A 14,653-nucleotide genomic window follows, 5' to 3' on the forward strand; every position below is an offset into this window, starting at 1 on the left:
TTCAGAGTAACCAGATGGATGGGCTGGAAGGAATGACAATAAGGGCTGGAAGGAATGACAATAATAAGACATTATTTGATACACTTATAACAAATAGAATCCCTGTTAGCATAAAAAGTGAAAATTAGAAGCTACAAATGTTAGTCATTGTGTTAATATTTCCCCAATATTAGCATGATACAATTTAGATTTAGACCGCACGTTTCACCATCCCAAAAAAACTGTTGCTAAACAACAAAATACATTATGCGATACAGATGAGCGCGTTGAATCAAAGGTTAGGCCTTTACCTTGTTCGGGGGAGAGAGAGAAGCAGGCGCGGGGAGATTTGGCTGTCAGAAGGCCTTTCTCTTGAGATCCATAGCGCTCTTCTGGCGCGGCATGCCGCTTTGGACTCGGACATTGCATATGACTCTGGGCTCCAAAACCGTCGTTCCCGATGCGTCTGGCGCAGATGTCCGATTTACTGCTGTACATGGAGAGAGTCAGTCCCGTGAAGTCTGAAAACGATGGGGTTTGGCAGTGACTGACCATCCCGAAGAGTGCTGAGGATTTCTGCATCGGAATTTCGTTGTTCCCAGTGTGTATTTTCTGTGTTCACATTTACCTGTGTTCGGGACAGAAAATCACATTTCCTCTTTAAAAGATTTGAAGACACATCAAACCATCTCCTAAACGTTTGGCATTGTTTTCCGAATTGTAAAATAACATGGAATCTTTGGGGATGATACATGCAAGAATATACACTGACAAGAAGTGAATGATCTTCATTCTCTTGACGACACCTACCTTATCCGACTAATGAACCGTCAAAAGGGGGAGAATATGTATAGCCTATGGTCGGACTCGGTGTACATCAACATCGTCGGCCAAATGCGAAGAAAAGCACGTCTTAACCAACAGCATCCTTTCTGCTTCCATAAACTTTTAACACTTTTCTGAAGTATCAATTCTCAGCATCCAAAACATGCGTCTTCCCTTTGACTGACATCTGATGCATCCACTGAGTCGGCAGTATTCGAGTCATTGCGTCTCTGCGCCAATGAAGGCACTGTCAGTTGGCCAATGGGAGGATATGAAGATATTGATCGAGGAGAGTCGTTTTACGGGGAGAGAAAACTGATGTGCTATTGACGAAACAGCAGATCATGGACAGGTGCCAAGTAAATTATGAGCAAATATCACTACAACCCATATGGCTTTAGGTTATTTACAGGCACTTGTAGGGTACTGCAAACTTCAGTTAGAAATCGATTAGGATTAAGGGAACATTTATTTTATATGATTTGACAAATAAGGGAACATGTTGGAGGGGGATTTCATTGAAATGTATGGTAGCTCTGGTTCACATTGTGATTTGTTTAATTATTTTTTATTAAGAAACTATAAAAAGGAAATAGAACAAGTGTCGATGATTTCATAATTCTTCATTAAAAGACAGACGCACGCACACACGGGCAATATAATAAGTAATCTAATTTATGTGACAACATCGATGTTGTTAGCTCAATGTGTGACTTTTAGTTGTTCGTTTTATTTTCAAAGGAAGCACATTATTGAACGATTCAATGTATTTTATTTGAGCTTGTAAGCCTAACCTGACAGTTGTTATAATTGTATTTTTTATTTCCGTCAAATTGTTTGTGTAGGTCAGGGAATTGGAAAGCCTATATGCTTATTTTTCAGAAATTACAGCGTATATCGTATGTTGTTAAGGCATGCACCTATGCATCTGTCTCGTATTAGGTCAGTTTAAAAGTAAGAATTATCATGTGTTGTAAAAATAGACTACAATTATAAGGCCTATGTGAACTAAGCCTGTTCGAGAAAATTATAGGCCTAAAGACGTCCATCCATATTAACATGAATCACCTAAACAAATGATGCATTTGATTAGTAAAAATAAATACATTTAACAATATAGGCCTATGCCTATGAATTGGATAAGCATGATAGCACATGCTGTGAGGTTGAGGGTCTAGGATTGAAATTTTAAAGATAATAATAATAATAATGTGAAATATATTATTATATTTTTATTATATTATTGTATATTTCTCTTAAATAAAATATAGGATGTGAATACCCATAGCCATTCGAGCATATTCGTAATTTAGATAATTATTTAGAAATAGTCTTAGGCCTTGTGGTTTACAACACGTCAACGATATTAGATATAGGGTCATTCCATTTGATTTCAATCACATTTTGACCGTACCCCTTTTGATTTCAATAAAACTTTCTATATATATTTGCCCATGGTAGAAGTGGTCAGAAAGTAGGTGCTCAAAGTTGACTCATTTTGCATACTCCACCCTACCATGAGATATAATATTAATCAAATACATTTTTCAATCAATCAAATGTATTTATAAAGCACTTTTTACATCAGCAGATGTCACAAAGTGCTATACAAAAAAAACAGCCTAAAACCCCAAACAGCAAGCAATGCAGATATAGAAGCACGGGTGCAGATGTAATATGTGTGTGTCTTCATCTCTGGATAAGATAAACATTTGAGTTTGATATCATTTAAAAGCTTACAAACAGGGTTGTCAAACTAATTTATAAAAATGTATCTAAAAATGTCTGAACTCTGTTTTTATTATTCATTTTAGCATATGTTGTAGCTTAGACCCTATGTTACATCATCTGAGATGTTTGTGTTGTGCCCGCCATTGGTTGAGACACAGCATGCTCTTGAATACGGGGTGGGTGAACCATGCGTGCCATGTTTTGGCTGATAAATGTACTAAAATTGAATAAAATACAATTTTCAACTTTCAAATGGTAGCACAAAGATGGTTGGAGGTCCACACATCAGCGAATGTGGACTTGAATGGGAATATCAGTTGTTTTAAATTATACTGTCGATCTTCAATGGGAAACCTATTGAAATCATAGAAATATAGATCATAGAATAGAACGTCCTATTTATGTGGACATGCAGGTGGGTTGACCGGTGGCCGTCTTTGTGGTAGTAATTTAAAGTTTCATTTCTCGCATTCCTGATGGCAATTTCCCTTGTCACAACAGTGTTCACTGTAATGCCATGACCATAGGTTGGAGGTAAAATAACTTGTAACACAAATATGTTGTACATCTCCTTAAGTGTTGCTCTAACTTTTATTATGTGGGTAAGACCAAACGTGAAGTTAAGACAAGGATTTGTTTGCATGATGCCTCCATTCGTAACCACAATGAAAAATCACCTGTTGCCAGCATTTCAATTGCCATAATCACAAACTATGTGCCCTACGTTAATTTGGGCGTTGATTAGTGAAGGGTATAGGAGATAGGGATAAATTACTTCTCCGAAGAGAGACACATTGGATAGATCGCTTGGGCACCCTTGCCCCAGCAGGTCTCAAAAAATAATGTTTCCTTTCTTGTTTTTTTGTAGAAGGCTATAAATATGTAGGCTGAGTATACATATGCTCCTAACATTTAGGCTGATATCATAATGTATCTTTATTGTGTGTTTGTGAAAACACTGAGTATACAAAATATTAAGAACACCTGCTCTTTCCATGACATAGAGTGACCAGGTGAATCCAGGTTAAAGCTATGATCCCTTATTGATGTCACTTGTTGATCCGCTTCAATCAGTGCAGTTGAAGGGGAAGAGACAGGTTAAAATAAGGATTTTTAAGCCTTGAGACATTGACTGTTTATGTGTGCCATTCAGAGGGTGAATGAGCAAGACAAAATATGTAAGTGTCTTTGAACAGGGTATGGTAGTAGGTGCCAGGCGCACCGGTTTGTGTCAAGAACTGCAATGCTGCTGGGTTTTTCACGCTCAACAGTTTTCCGTGTGTATCAAGAATGGTCGACCACCAAAAGGTCATCCAGTCAACTTGACACAACTGCGGGAAGCATTGGAGTCAACGTGAGCCACCATCCCTGTGGAACGCTGCTGACCGACTCCTTGTAGAGTCAATATTAGAAAGGTGTTCCTAATGTTTGGTATAGTCAGTGTATTTTCATGTTTTTTTTCCCAAAGCTCCCTCTGCTGGGATCTTTTGATTTGGCCAATATTGACTTTGTGAATCTATAATTACACCCTCTTGTGTGTGGCCTGTATTTGTTGTTGTAACATTGCCTCCTATGCATTCTGAAGAAGGGGTCATACCCAAAACGTTTGTAAGGCAATACAAAATATGTTAATTTAAGTTTACTTAGCGGAGAGCTGTCTTATTTTTGTTCAACTTGAATTTCAACAATGTACCAGCTAAATTGCAGTGATCTAGCTATGCTATGTCTCGACCGATTGTGAGCACAACACAAACACCTCAGATTATGTTTTTAAAAAAGGGTTTAAACTACAACATATAGATGGGGGAAAAACAGGAGTTTACATGTTTATAGACTATTTGACAGCCTTGTTTGTAAGAGATAAAGTGATAAAGACATGGATGCCTCGTGGTAGGGTGGGGTATCGGTATCACTTGAAGACAACTTCTACCATGGGCAAATATGTATTGAAAGTTATTGAAATCAAATGGAACGACCCTATAGGCTACTGGTTGACAATAGCAGACATGAATATCAGTGAAGTATGGCTGAGTAGTGACATCTAGTGGATGATTCAGTGTCTGGTCAACACACACACACACACACACGCATTTCTTATTCCTAGTCCTAGAGATACATTTGTTAAGTGCGCTCACAAGGGGTAGTTTACGGTAAATTCAATCGTCAAAATGATCCAAAATGGATCTCAAATACCTGGATGGGCTCAAGCAGTATGGTGTAAAAAAAAATTGGGCCAAAATCTATTAACAACATTCTACTTTACTCTGTCAAATCGCATACATGTCAGGGGTAAAAGTAACGTTTAGACAAAAGCCCACAAAGACGGTCGAGGAAGGAGTGTTTGTTTGCACAACGTTCCACTCTGCCATAAAATAGGCTAGAAATCACGCATAGGCTATTGTTTCGCTGAGCACCAAAGAAAAAGATGATATTAATATGGAAATGGTTCATTTATCTGTCAATGCCATGTTTATTTTGCTTTGCGTTCATGCAATTTGTCTTTCTCACGCTTCTGAATTTGATTTCACGAAGCTTGACCAAGAAACTTATCTTAAAAATGGGCGAAAAGGTAACTATGACCCAGAATCCGAAGTTCAAGTATGAAGATTGGGGACCGACTTTTATGTCATGGAATTTTGTCAAGACCATCCTAGGGCACATGTGGACTAATGTCGGTCAAGAAGCTTTTGTGGGCAACAATGCTCCCGACTCACCAGTGATTACATTGGACGGCAAGATTACCAGTATCTACAACTATTTGAAAGGTGAGTAGACGACTGCTCGTGTGCAGTATAGTCAGTAGTATCATGCCAGTTATTTTATCAACTTCCTTTCTAAATACTAGGCTACAATAATGTTCTCCCTGTTTTTTGTCTGTCAGACAACAGACCACTGGTGTTGAGTTTTGGAAGTTGTACTTGACCCCCGTTCATGTATAAACTTTGCGAGTTCAAGCAACTCGTCAAGGACTTCGGCGATGTGGCAGACTTCCTGGTGGTCTACGTTGCCGAGGCGCATTCAACAGGTGAATGATGTGGAGGTGGTCATTGGTCAAATATCCGGACACTTCCGCCTTTGCTCAATTAGCCTGGGGACGATGCTATTGGTCAAATGAATAGTACAAGACCATATAGACCTATGTGATGATGGCTTTGTAATCTATCCTAAACCTGGAGCAATTATTATAATGCTCATTTAAGAATTATAACTGATTGTGGCTTTTTTTATAATCGGTTGTATTAAAACAAGGTATATAGCCTAGGCTTCACATATCAAGCCACTACAATCCTCACTGTGATTTTCTCTCTGCTTCAGACGGTTGGGTCTTTGCCAACAACTTTGACATTACTAAACACCGAAACCAGGAGGAGCGGCTGGCTGCAGCACAGTTCCTGGTCAAAGAGGACCCCCTGTGCCCCATCGTAGTGGATGAAATGAAAGACACCACAGCTAGTAAATATGGTGCTATTCCAGAGCGGCTGTATGTGCTGCAGGCAGGAAAGGTTGTTTATAAGGTAAGGACAGTTAAATGTTCTTAAGTGTTAAGAAAAAAGGAAGTAGTAAAAAGACAACACATAGATCAAATGATTTAAAAAAAATCTGCGTAACAAAACTGATGGTGCGCAAATGTGAAGAGAAATCAAGGTGCACTTCTTGTCTGGAGTTTTTGGAATCCTGCCAAAGCATTCTTTGCTTTCTGGCTCACATGGACACATCCTGACTCAGTAGTTTTTCAGACTTATGGGAAAGGATATTTGGAACACAGTGAAGGCTGTTGAACTTCTGTTACACAGGTATTTTATTATATTTTTATTTAACCCTTTTTTAAAACTAGGCAAGTCAGTTAACAACAAATTGTTATTTACAATGACGGCCTACCAAAAGGCAAAAGACCTTCTGCGGGGACGGGGCCTGGGATTAAAAAAATAAATAAAAATAAATAACATAAATATAGGTACAACCATATCATACCAAGGTATAGGCCTATAAGACCTGTTAGGCACCTGAATCTCTCACTTTCTTTTGTGAGTCTCATAGAGAGGAGTCTGTCACTCACAGTTCACCAATAAATCCACTTGTTGCTCCTGTCTAAATCACCAGTCTTCTGTCTGTTACCAGGGAAAGATTGGGCCAAGAGGCTACAGCCCTGAGGAGGTGCGCTCCTTCCTGGAGAAAATGAAGTAGGAAGAGGTGAATCACATCTGTCATTTTAACTATTTTTCTGTTATTTTTTTGTTATCTTGTCTCATATTATTATGTGTAATTCTGCTCTCTGGCATCCCAATTATCCACCTTTATAGTTTGGAGACTGTTTTTTAGTGACAGACACAGATCAAGCCTATGGCCTCTGTAACCCGATGAGGAGACACCTGGAGAGAGACCATTCAATCAGAATGGATGGGTTGATAAAACAAGGAACTTATCATAGGAAGTAAAGGTGGTTGTTAATTCTGACCTTGAGTAAAAAATGACCTTTATCCAAATATGCAGTTCAGGTCAGAGTTGTTATATTGTATTGACATAACTGCACTATCATAACTTTTCTAAGGGCCGAGTGTGAAACAAGCCCTTTGCCTGCTAGATTATCAATATGCATTTCGTACGGGATCTTGTACTTCACAAAACATTAAGAATTTCTCAAATGTAGGTAGGTCTAGTTGATGTGTAATAGCCGTATAGTAATTGCACTGGCATATCTGTAACCATTCTCTTGATACATTGTCTATGAATGTTCATAAGTTACTTTGGGATACAACTGCTTTTTCCATGATGATTACAGTGCAAACCTCTGGTCATTGTAATTTGATGAACTGAAAGCAGTTTTGTTGCTAAATAATTTAGGAGCATTTAGAGCATGTTGTTGTGGTGATTGAGGATATACCTGCTTATTAAAAACTCTTCATGAACTGATGTTGCCCTTGGGATCATTGTTTATAAATATATATATATATATTTGCATGTTTTCATTAAATGATTAATTGTTCAGAATTCTCACAAGATTATTGACTTCATACACTGAGTGTACCAAACAATAGGAACACCTTCCTAAAATGAGTTGCCCTCAGAACAGCCTCTATTTGTCGGGGCATGGACTCTACAAGGTGTCAGTTGACAGTGTTCCACAGGGCTGCTGGCCAATGTTGACTCCGACGCTTCCCACAGTTTTGTCAAGTTGGCTGGATGACCTTTGGGTGGTGAACCATTCTTGATGCACACGGAAAAACTCAGCAGCAGTGCGGTTCTTGACACAAACCGGTGTGCCTGGCACCTACTACCATATCCCGTTCAAAGGCACTTAAATCTTTTGTCTTGCCCATTCACCCTCTGAATGACAATTCATGTCTCAAGGCTTAAAAATCCTCCTCTAACTTGTCTCGTCATCTACACTGATTTGAAGTGGATTTTAACAGCAACATCGATAAGGGATCACAGCTTTCACCTGGTCAGTATGTCATTTGTCAAATCAGTGTATCGTAACAGAAGATGAGACATAAAGAAGTTGTTCTCATCAGTCCATCTGTACATCACATGACTGTGCCTCACCTTCGGACCTTTTCCCAAGTGGCACCCTATTCCCGATGTAGTGCACTCACTATATGGGAATTGACTACCATTTGGGACATTGGCCGTGCCGCCCCTTGTTGTTTATTGAACAGGTCAACTCCCAAGCAGTAAAAATAAACATTGCAGACGCCTGCCAGATCTAAAAACGCCTGGATAGGTGCTACACATTCAGCTAACCACATCATATGATATAGGAATCTGATACCCGACTGCACAGTCAATTACGTGGCGTGCCACCATTGGTTGATGCAATATAATGTCGGCCTGGAACGGGACCAAGACCACAAACGGAACAAACATCCACCTATTTTTACAAGATAAATCAATAATCTGGCTCCATGCAGTGTATAGTATTCCCATGACAGCCTCGGCTCGTAAGACATAAGCACACAAATAAAAAAGCACAATGGGAAAATCAAAGAGAAACCTGGAGGCATCATAACTCAAGGTTATATGTGAATTACTAGGATACGGTGAACAAACTGTTTAGTGTTGCTACAACTTTCCAAACAATCTTGTGAGGAGGACCTAAGCCAGCGAGGGAGAGGTTGGTTGGCTCGTCCCCAGCCAGGCCACATCCTGTTGCAGTGGATGTGTCCCAAATCACATCCTATTTCCTTTACAGTGCACTGCTTTTGACCAGATCCCTATGGACCCTGGTCAAAAGTAGTGCATTGCAACATGACTAGCGTGCCATTTGGGACACGTAAAGTGAGGGAAAACGACTGGATTCACTGGAACAGTTTAGGCCTAGTTCCTATTGTGAGGCAGGAGTCAACATGCTAGATGTCTGTCAGACCTCTCCCCTACAAGACTGGCTGCATTTTAATCCAAAAATGTTGTATCCTTCCACACTGTTTCCCCCTTAGCAAATCTGAAATAACTAAATAGGTGAGAGCTTATTGAAACTCTATATGAGCTATATGAAGCTATTGCCCAATCCCTACAGCTATCCAGTGGTTGCAGAATCAGAGAGGAGAGAAGTGGGCAATAGCTGGGACAAGTGGAGGAGCTTTTCGATTGGAACACAGCCCTGAGCATAGTAGAGGGATGGGCTTGCCCAGTGTGCAGAATAAATGCAGATCCTTATATTGGTTTGCTGTAAATATTTTTGTACAGTGACAGGAACTTGGCAGTGCTACAACGCAAGGTGAGGGGGGCTGAGTAGCAAAGGCAACCCACAGAAAGCACATAAGGTGGAGGGAACAGGTACGAGTAACGATTGCTCTTGTCCATTCCCCATTGCAGCAGAGCCAACCTGGGCAGGTAAGAGCAAAACCTCGGCAGACCCATCTATTCATCTGTAGTGGGTCGCCGAGCTCTATTGGATGGTGCACTATTAGCATAGATGGATCAAAGCTATGTTGCATTGTAAAACAATACATTTTGTATAGTATATATTGATTATTTGCTTAGCGTCAATATCAGTGACATATTTAACGGTTTACAGTTGTTTAAAATTGTGGTTTATGGGCTAAATGGGCAAAAAAATATGTGATGTGGACATCATCACTTGTACTTACTGCCACTGTTTAGAAATGGCAGCCAAGCACGCCAGAGGCAGCGAGGTTCCAGCCACTGCCTCAGTGAGAGAGAGCCAGGAGAAGAGCAGCAAAGCAGTAGAGGTACAACAAGGCACCATATAAACCTATAACTATTGTAACGGGGGACAAAATAAAAAATGGAAAAAAATAGTACATGAGTGTTGCCTGATCAATTTGGAATGTTTTTGTGTCCAGCCTTGAAACAGAAAGTACACAATGATGAATGTCTTCTTAGCGTATCTACTAGATGTTTATTTTTCAAATGGTTACCACCAAATGGTGTGTCCACTGATCTTTTGTGTCTATATGTTAATCACAGGTGTCAGGGGGAGCTCCTTCATTGCTCCGTAGGCAGTCGTGTAGGCCGTCGTCTAGGCCAGCTCCCAGCCAGGCTCATGCCCACACTAAACCCCAGGCCCTCTTCAGCCTGAAAGGGCTCGTCGCCACCCAGAAGTTCTCCAAGGCACTCAAGGTGGGGGCACAGTATTCCCTACATAGTGCACTACTTTTGACAAGGGCTCTGGTCAGAAGTAGCGCACTACATAGGGAATAGGTTGTAATTTGTGACGTAGTCAAGGTAAAGCCCAAGGAGCCAGAGGACCCATTCAAACCAATGGGACATGTTCAGTAGGAAGAAAACGTTTAAGAACAGAGTGAAACTGGGAAGTTCACTATGAATATAAACGCATGTTGATGCAAACTGTTTTGCAATGGTGGGCCCTACTGAACATGACCAAGTGTTTCTCATTGAATACCTAATTGAATCACTACAGTCTGCCTGTGAAGTATCTCTTTTTAACCTTCACGTTGTATTTATTCAGATGAACAAATTATGGATATAGAACATAAGTAGACATTGGTCGTATTCACTAGGAACAAAATGGAAGCAACGATATGGGACGACCTGAACTTGTCCTTGTTTTTGTTTTCCGTATTTAGTGTTCACTAATAAATATGACCCTGTTGTCATACTGTATCGCTCTGTTAAGTTTTTAATTGTGTGTACTCAGGAACGCATTGCACTGAAGATTGCAATGAGGAACATCCCGGCAAGGAAACCTATTGTTATAGTCAATGAGCAGGTCAGATCAACACATATATATAGCTACACGCTAAAGTTGAACAGAACAGCCCTGATCTTTCACCAGTAGTCTAGCCACTTAGCCAACAGTTACCCCTCCCCCTGGCCTGGGCATATCTCAGTCTAAAGTGGCTTTGTTTCATCTCATTTCCTTCATCTGCACTGATATAGAAGAAACCGGACAGACAAAGGCAAATTCCTGGTGGCCAACCGTCATGTTGCATTCCCCTTTCCTGTGTTTTCAGAGCAGTGCCCATAAATGAGATAAGACAGAGGCATTTTAGACTGTTAAGACACATCCCTGGCTGTCTCTTCGGATTCAATCTCAATTTTAGGTCCTTGATTCCTCGTGTCTTCTCTCCTCACCTTCCCAAAGTGCATTGAAGGAGAACGGCAGAGGGGAGGAATCCCAGATCTTGTCCTCCAATGCACTTTGGAGAAGAAAGTGAGGACTCAGCTGGCTGTACCGACTCCGATAGCGTGTCTCGAGTGAGCCATGTTTCCATGGCTCACATGGTGTGCCCTTTGGTGGGGGCTTGAGAAATCAAGGAAATATGTTTGGGATTCACCTCTGCTCTTCAGGTGCCAGCGGGTTCGGCCCAGCCTGCCGAGATGTTCCCCTGCGGCCTGATCCATCGGATGCTGCAGGACTTCCTGTCATCTCGGCTGGAGGCCATGGATTATAGCGCCCCCTCCTGTGGTGGTCTGGTCAAGGCGCTGAGTGAGGAGGTGAAGGCTCTGGTGAGGACTGTGTGTCCTGACCGCTACCGGCTGGTGTGTACTGTGGCGCTAGGCCAGCTGGGTCCAGAGGGGCAGCAAGGATATGGAGGGCTCGTACTGGCTAGTCGTAGTCTCTGGGATCCCCATATAGACACCTGTGTTGCCCACACCTACCAGAGCCAAGAGATGTTCTGTACTGCAAATGTGTTTGCTGTGTACTTCGAGTAAGGTAGAAGTTGACAAAGGCCCTAATCCGATATATGAAAGTGGTCCGAAAAAAATAACACAGGGTATGCATCCCAAATGGCACCCTATTCCCTATATAGAGGTCTGGTCAAAAGTAGTGCACTATGGTCCCTAGTGGAAAGTAGTGCATTAAATAGGTTAAAGGGTGCCATTTGGGATGCATACCTTGAACTATAGGTCACCAGCACTACAGTCACTTCCTGTCTGTCCAATTTGTATGAACGACTCATCTGCTGTTCTTTGTAAAACAGCAATAATCATATTTGGAGTGTACTTATGTATACAAGTTGTGAGGTTTAAATATTTGTTACTAGGTCTTCCCTTAGACACTTCCCTGATATCTATTGTCAGACATTTGGAGTGAGTCAGGGTGTTTTGTGAACGTGTGTGTGTGTGTGTGTGGCTGCTTGTATTACTATCCTCGTGGGTACCAGAAATCTCCACACAGATAATAAAACTGTTATTTTAAGTTAGGGGTTAAGGTTAGTGTAAGGGAAAATAGGATTTTGAATGGAAATGAATGTGTTCCAGACAAGGATTGTAAAACATGAGTGAGAGAGTGTCAAGGTAATTAAATAGTATCCAAATCACCCTACTTGCTTTGAAAAGTGGCAAACAGGAAAAAAAGGAAATGGACAAGAAGTTAAGTTATTGTAAAATTATATTAACAGCACTCTTTCCCCCAATTTGAAAAAAAATATATATACCAGCAACAGGTGTATAATGCTTAATATTCACAGAAAATGAAATAAACGTTCACATTTACAAGACTGCCGCTAAGTTTATGATACTAGAATTGGTTTACAAAGCTTTAACTAATCTTTAAATAACTGGGCCAATACACGTAGTCAAATTTGTATCAAAATATTTTTTTAAATAACCAAAAAAATACCTTGAGAAAAAAAAAAAAACGAATCTGCATCTCAGGTAACAATGGGTTTAACTTTCATCATCACCGTGATGGAACAGTAGGAAAACAGACTGCTACAACGATGGCGAGAAAAAAGGGCACAGAGTGTTAAGCACAGGCAGGGAAGAGGTTAAACACACCACATGTGGACTGGAGCAGCACTAGGTAGTATGTTGTACAAAGATCTTAGTCATGCACCCCCCGCCCCCACCCCACCCACCCCATTGCATCCACACCCATGGTTTAGCCCAAGTTAGCTTTCCCCTTGACAGAACAAGAACAGCAGTCCGACTGTTTAAATAAAAAGCAACATAAAACCAGTGCAGAATAAGATCGCTCTCCTCGACAAAAACAGAACCCACAAAACACATTCCCTATCGACGCATCGCATCCGATCCGACATTTTAAAAACCCTCGCTGAGCACTTCGAAACTGTTACAGGCCCTATTCTTACTAAGGCCCAATTCGATCGCACCACTTCCCTTTGAAAATGTGGCTAAATAGTGGGAGCTAGTACATCGGGACAAAGTCATTCAATGGTGTGGTCACAGAGTTACAGGCAGATTCAGATGCCATGTTTTCAGACTAGTCTTGTGACATACTACATGTGGCTGAGCGCGGGATCTGAAAAATGAAAACAAAAAGATACATTTCTCCTAGTTCACAATGCACACTTCAGTGTTTTAGGTGGCAAAAGCTGAAACGGGTTCTGCACTACTTGCACTACAAAGCAATAATTAAAGCACGTGTCATGTATGCAGTAGTTTCCGTCGCTGGTTTCGTCACACTTGGGGGTGGTGATTATAGAAGAACTGTCCTTCATTTGGAACGAGGAGGAGCAGGAGTCACCAGCCATTTTGAAAATGGGTATATCAGCATTCTGGAATTGTGTGGAACCAAAATGGCACTCTGTCCCTGGTTCTGTGCTGATGTGTTTTGGCCATGTCCTGTTATGAGCTCAGATCCTCAGTGATGGCAGATGGAGGGGGATGTCACACACTCATCGTCATGGTAGGGGAGTACTGCTGAGGGGTACAGACGAGAAAAGGGTAAAAAAAAAAAATCAGGAAAGCCTATTAGAATGGCCTGACACAAACAAAGCCAAAACTGTTACTTGGCAACCGCCCAGTGCCCCCACACTACACCGCCACTCTAGAGTCAATGATGGGGTCACTGTGGCTTTGCCTGACTGTCAAGGTACCACCACTGGAGAGTCAATACAGCCCTCTAAGCCCTACAGTACACATAGGCTTTGTTACTGGCAACAGTGGCCTCAGCTTGGTTGTGTTCATTAGGCATCAAACGGAACAAAACTGCACAGGAAAAAGTAGGGGACAACTCATTTTAAAAACATTTTCTATTGCATGCCCTAATGAAAACGGTCCATAGAGCTGCATGGTGGGGTAGGGAGCTTACATTCTCACTCTGAAAGGAGTGCAGGAAGTTTCCTCCCAACTCGTCGCCATCCCTCGGGGTTCCAGGAGGGTTGCTAATGCCACTTAGATTGTTTGGGGAGTTCTACGATAGGGCAGGAAAGAAAGAGAGTAAGCAAATTGGGCAACTAGCAGTCGCCTCAGTGCCCTGGCCGTCTGTCGTGCCATCATGTCCACTCTTGACATTGACAGCAATGAAGTTGGCAAAGAGCATAAACAGATCTGGGACCAGGCTAAACAATAAGTAGTAGATGCAAACAAATGTTTTGCTTACGTTTTATGAAGGAAGTCAAAATGATTTGTCATGTTTTGATAGGAATCTAGATATGGCCAAGTTATAATATTCACCTTGTTGAGTCCGTCCATGTCACCAGAGCCTAAGAAAGAGAGAGAACAATTCACAGTCCAAAATTAAAACCTTGAAGTGATAATGCAAAAGGTGCCCCGGTGGAAGCGTTCCTTGCGTCTTTGGCCAGATTATGCGAAAGTCTGGCACCTCTGCTGAGAATCCGTCTCCTTGCTTCACATCACGGGTTTGTCTATTACACAGTGTACGTCCCATATGACACCCTATTCACTATATAGTGCACCCCTTTTCACCAGAACCCTTTGGGCCATG

The 14,653-nt window shown here is 41.4% G+C and overlaps 4 protein-coding genes across 8 annotated transcripts in view; 2 read left to right on the plus strand and 2 right to left on the minus strand.

Annotated features, from left to right (window-relative positions):
* The window catches only part of LOC110524050 (zinc finger protein GLIS1), a 165,682-nt gene extending 164,594 nt beyond the window's left edge, over positions 1 to 1,088 (minus strand). Inside the window, exons 1-2 of one of the 2 annotated variants that reach the window (XM_021603349.2) lie at positions 790 to 1,088; positions 291 to 607 (exon numbers count right to left, since the gene is read on the minus strand). In XM_021603349.2, the coding sequence (XP_021459024.2) occupies positions 291 to 561 (271 nt within the window). In that variant the 5' untranslated portion in view covers positions 562 to 607; positions 790 to 1,088. The remainder of the gene's footprint in view (positions 1 to 290; positions 608 to 789) is intronic. The other variant, XM_021603348.2, reaches the window with a different exon arrangement.
* A 3,708-nt stretch (positions 1,089 to 4,796) lies between these two features.
* Positions 4,797 to 7,446, plus strand: dio1 (iodothyronine deiodinase 1). The gene is made up of 4 exons (XM_021603351.2): positions 4,797 to 5,300; positions 5,417 to 5,560; positions 5,851 to 6,050; positions 6,655 to 7,446. Exons 1-4 carry the CDS (start codon positions 4,961 to 4,963, stop codon positions 6,718 to 6,720), a joined length of 750 nt encoding a protein of 249 aa, XP_021459026.2. The 5' UTR covers positions 4,797 to 4,960; the 3' UTR covers positions 6,721 to 7,446.
* A 2,192-nt stretch (positions 7,447 to 9,638) lies between these two features.
* LOC110522872 (tctex1 domain-containing protein 1-B-like) lies at positions 9,639 to 11,673 on the plus strand. Its single transcript, XM_036979051.1, has 4 exons — positions 9,639 to 9,725; positions 9,964 to 10,116; positions 10,655 to 10,726; positions 11,308 to 11,673. The coding sequence occupies exons 1-4, from the start codon at positions 9,639 to 9,641 to the stop codon at positions 11,671 to 11,673; spliced, it is 678 nt and encodes a 225-aa protein (XP_036834946.1).
* A 661-nt stretch (positions 11,674 to 12,334) lies between these two features.
* Positions 12,335 to 14,653, minus strand: part of ssbp3b (single stranded DNA binding protein 3b) — a 32,140-nt gene continuing 29,821 nt past the window's right edge. For 2 of the 4 annotated variants that reach the window (XM_036977851.1, XM_036977849.1), the window contains 3 exons: positions 14,383 to 14,411; positions 14,018 to 14,119; positions 12,335 to 13,623 (listed from right to left, as the gene is read on the minus strand). In XM_036977851.1, the coding sequence (XP_036833746.1) occupies positions 13,594 to 13,623; positions 14,018 to 14,119; positions 14,383 to 14,411 (161 nt within the window). In that variant the 3' untranslated portion in view covers positions 12,335 to 13,593. Of the gene's footprint in view, positions 13,627 to 14,017; positions 14,120 to 14,382; positions 14,412 to 14,653 lie in introns of all 4 variants that reach the window. The other 2 variants (XM_036977850.1, XM_036977848.1) reach the window with 1 other exon arrangement.

Source organism: Oncorhynchus mykiss, chromosome 5 (genome assembly GCF_013265735.2).
Source record: "Oncorhynchus mykiss isolate Arlee chromosome 5, USDA_OmykA_1.1, whole genome shotgun sequence".
NCBI lineage: Eukaryota > Metazoa > Chordata > Actinopteri > Salmoniformes > Salmonidae > Oncorhynchus > Oncorhynchus mykiss.